The sequence below is a fragment of the Fukomys damarensis genome, unplaced genomic scaffold (assembly GCF_012274545.1).
Source record: "Fukomys damarensis isolate Sample0158 unplaced genomic scaffold, DMR_v1.0_HiC HiC_scaffold_27, whole genome shotgun sequence".
Taxonomy (NCBI): domain Eukaryota; kingdom Metazoa; phylum Chordata; class Mammalia; order Rodentia; family Bathyergidae; genus Fukomys; species Fukomys damarensis.
In genome coordinates this window covers 5,078,613-5,082,822 of record NW_022900939.1, presented here as the reverse complement: position 1 = coordinate 5,082,822, position 4,210 = coordinate 5,078,613, and the positions used below count along the sequence as shown (strand labels likewise).

The 4,210-nt window shown below is 51.5% G+C and overlaps 1 protein-coding gene across 1 annotated transcript in view; it reads right to left on the bottom strand.

The window, feature by feature from the left end:
* Positions 1–253: 253 nt before the first annotated feature.
* LOC104854093 (olfactory receptor 4X2) overlaps positions 254–4,210 on the bottom strand; it is a 5,120-nt gene continuing 1,163 nt past the window's right edge. Inside the window, exon 2 of the mRNA XM_010612391.1 lies at positions 254–2,576. Within this exon, the coding sequence (XP_010610693.1) occupies positions 1,602–2,576 (975 nt within the window). The 3' untranslated portion in view covers positions 254–1,601. The remainder of the gene's footprint in view (positions 2,577–4,210) is intronic.

The window sequence follows — 4,210 nt, the reverse complement described above, 5'->3', positions numbered from 1 at the left end:
GAAATAGGAAAAAGTAGAATAAAACTTCTAATTTCTATACCTATTTTTTGACCTTATGAATATATAATTTTACATAACATTAAATAAAACATTGAACTAAAATTTCAAAGAAATTATATAATGATGTAAGATAATTTAAACGCAACATAAATGGAGTGCAATAGAAAAAAATTGATCATTTTACTATATATACAAATGTAAAGCTTTTAAATGTTTAAAATTTTACTGGACTTTTATTTATTGTTGAGGTGCTGAAGAATAAGTGATTAATTTTTAAGCAAGGTTTAAACCCATTTAAAAATATACCCATACAAATCAGAGAAAAGCAAATTAAATAACAATAGGAAGTCTAGTTTGCAATTTTTGCACCTTCTGTTGTAATTTGGCTTGTCCAAACATGCGAAAGTGTGAAGAATAATAGCTCCTGTTATTCCGTAAATGAGATTTCCCAAAAGTTGGTACCTTGCCGCATTTTCTTCATAATTCGTTTACTTAATAAGTAGACGCAAAGTCAGAAAGATAGGTAGAGTTTTGCTCACACAGTGGAATAGGGAGAAAGAGTTAAATAATGTTGTAGTGATAGCATGAATACGTCTATGAGGCATGGCATGGTAATTACAGTTAAGAATACTACGAAAACCAAGAATTTGGTGACAGAGTAGAGTTCTGGCGTGCTTATTAAAAAGAAGCGAACTCTGGAAGGTGATGGGCATGTTCATTTGTTTTACTACACTAATCATTTCGCTGTGTATATTTATATAAAAACAGCACGTCGGGTACCTTACATATATTTTCTGAAATGCCTTTTGTCTCTAGGTATCTAAACGCTCCACTCCCAGATCCCAGGATATTACTGATTTTCGACATTAGCTCGCCTAGCAGCTCGGCCCTCTAGCACCCGCCCTCTGACCCAGGGAGGGGGCCAGGCCGCGCCCCCCACAGTGCAGCTTCAGTGGCCCCAGTGCGCAGGCGCTGCGCTTCCGGTTCCGCCGTGTGTGCGCCTGGTCGCGCTCAACCCCGCTCGGGTGCCTTGGGCAGCAGCGACTTTGGGAGCTGTACGAGTCCGTCACATCAGGAAACACACGGCGCCGATTCACCTCAGTCCTGCGACGTTAATTTTGGGAAACTGTAAGGGGGAGCGGGCTATGAAGTCATGATCTCATTTCCCCTTGGTAATCAATGAACACCTCGTTAGGAGACACTGGGAGACAATGTAACGGCTTGGACCTCGTTCTAAAGTGTTTAGTGGCAGCGCGATGCTGCTCAGAGCCCTTTAGAAGCCACGAGTCAGGGTGACACTGCGTCATGACAAATTTACTATCGGAAGGCGGTGTGCACGAAACCAGGACAGGCGAGGATTTCTGTTCAAGATAGGCAGGCAGGCAGCACAGTGTTACTTAGTGTAGTAAAAATTTTGTGCCTAGGTATGTTACGGGACAACCATAAAGATACATTTCACAAATGACTAAAATGAACATTTTGAAGGTGCACACAGATACCATAACCCCAGGACCAGCAAGCCGGGTGAACTTTCCACCTACCCACGGCACCCTTCAGTTTGGACTCAAAATCGCTCCAAACCCAGGGACCCAAACCAAGACTCAGCCTCTGTCTGTCACCGGCTGCACGGTCCTGGTCCACAGATTCTTCACGGCCCTCTTCACTTCCGCGTTTCTCAGGGAGTAGATGACGGGGTTGAGGAGTGGGGTGATCACGGTGTAGAACACGGCTACCAGCTTGTCCACAGGCAGAGTGGCAGACGGCCTCAGATAGATGAAGACACAAGGTGCGAAGAACAAGGTTACCACGGTGACGTGGGATCCGCAGGTGGAGAGGGCTTTGCGCCGCCCCTCAGAGCTGCGGGTCCTCAGATGGACCAAAATGACCACGTAGGATGCCAACAGGACCACAAAGCTGACCACAGACAGGGTCCCCCCGTTGGCAACAATCAGGAGACCCACGAGGAAGGTGTCTGAGCAGGCCAGTTGGAGCAGGGGAAGCACGTCACAGAAGTAGTGGTCAATCACGTTGGGGCCACAGAAGGGCAGCGGGAAGATGAGAAGGACCTGGGCAAGGGAGTGCACGAGGCCTCCCGCCCAGGCCACGCCCACGAGGGCCGCGCACACCCGCCGGTTCATGATGGCCGCGTAGTGCAGAGGCCGGCAGATGGCCACGTAGCGGTCATAGGCCATCGCCGTCAGCACCAACATCTCAATGCCGCCGAAGAAGTGCAGGAAGAAAAGCTGTGCCATGCAGCCCCCCACCGAGATGGCTTTCCTCCGGGCCAGCAGGTCCGAGAGGAGTTTGGGGGCCGTGGTGGAGGAGTAGCAGATCTCCACCAGGGACAGGGAGCCGAGGAAGAAGTACATGGGAGAAGCGAGGCTGGTGCTGGCCGCGACGGTGAGCACGAGGAGGAGATTCCCCAGCACAACTGCGGCGTACAAGAGCAGAAACACCGCAAAGCAAACCCTCTGCACCTGCTGATTGGGAGAAAGTCCCAGGAGGATGAATTCGGTCACATTGTATGGGTCAGGCATGAGGTCACGGCCGCGTGGCGGCGGTTTCAGCGGCGTGATCTGAAATGATACCAAAGGAAAAAAAAAAACCCACCAAATTTTATGAGGTAGATGAAGTCTATAAAAGCCTGGCATGTCTAAGATACCCTAGATATTGGAAGTTGAATTGTATGTGGCTGGCAAAAAGGGTAGAACATCAGAATATAAAACAGTGGGGAGAGAGGGAGAGAGAGTGAGAGAGGGAGGGAGGGAGAGAGAGAGGCGCTGTCAGTGTCTGAAGGGTTGTTTCAGACTTTGGGTTTGTCTGTGGATAATGGGAAATTATCAAGAATATTTGCCAATTGGAAAGTAAAAGTTTGTGAGCAGAGGGTGGCGGCGCGGACAGAGACCAGGAGAGGGGTGACATTAGATAGTTCTTAAGTCACTTCACAGGACCGCGTGAGGCAGCCAGGGCAGTGCCGAGTCCATGTGAGGTGTGAGCCTACTGCCCTTGGAAGTTTTTCTCTTTTACCCACAGCCACTCCGTATCACACTTGTCCTTGCTTCTTTCTGTCCTTGGTTTGCAGAACAATGTCCTCAGCCTCTGCTCATCCCCTCTGAGTGTGCAGAAGCGATGCCGCTGGTCATCCTTGTACTCAGTCTCCCCTAAAAAGGCCGCGAGGCTAATTTCTATTTCACCTCACACCTCGTCTTTTCCGCATTTGGTAGCTTGTCGCCTCGTCCCTTTCCCGGGGTCCAGTTCAACCTGTATACAGTTCTCTTCCCCGGAGCCTTCATTTTCTCCACTCACTGCCCCACTGGAAACAGAGGTCCACACACCTCCCTCGTGGCCACACCTGCTCCCGCAGCCTGGCCTTCTCTCTCCTCTTCCTCACCCAAACTGCTCTGGGACTGACTTGCTGACCGTCGCAGTCCACGCTGGATGTTGTGCAAGGTGGCTGAGGTCTGAGTATCAGCACAGCCCTCGTGCATTGAGATGCGGACACCTGGGAAAGGAGCCAGGGGTTTCCACTAATAACACCGCTTTCTCCTTCAGTGGACCAGGATAGGCTCAGGTGAGTCGGGGCCGCCAGGAGCCACGGAGAACTGATCAGTAAACCTTAGGATTAAAGAAACAAAGAGAGCAGAAGTCTGCTCTAAAGTCTTAGGCCCATGACTATTGCACCGAGAAAACGCTGGTCACAGACTGGGCCTCTGGGTTCACCTCCAGGGTTTTGCAGGTGGCCCTTGTGTGATGCCTAGAAAGCTTTTCACCGCTCTGAGAGTCAGGTCCAAGCAAGCAGACGCTACCTGACCCACAGGTAGCCGCCCAGCACCCCTCCCGGCCCATCCAGGGTCAGCTGAGTTCCTTCCAGGTGCCGCTTTGGCTTCTCTCAGACATGCGGGTCCCTGCCTCCAGCCCCAGGCCCTTCCCACGGGCAGCCTCTCCACAAGGACCCCCGGGGTCACAGTGCGGACCCAGCCGAACCGGACCTGGATCGCTCTGTGTCGCCCTCTGTCCCTCTGCCCTGGGAGCTGCTAAGCACCCCTGAAGTCACCGTGGTGACACAGTGCTCCCTAGCTCCTGGCTCCCTGGGCCACTGGGTGGGGACGCAGGGCGCTCGCCTTCCCGAGCCCTAGCATCACATCTGGGACCCGATGAGTGCGCAGTGAGTGCTGAAAGGATCCAGGCCCCCCGGGCGCGACGTCACAGC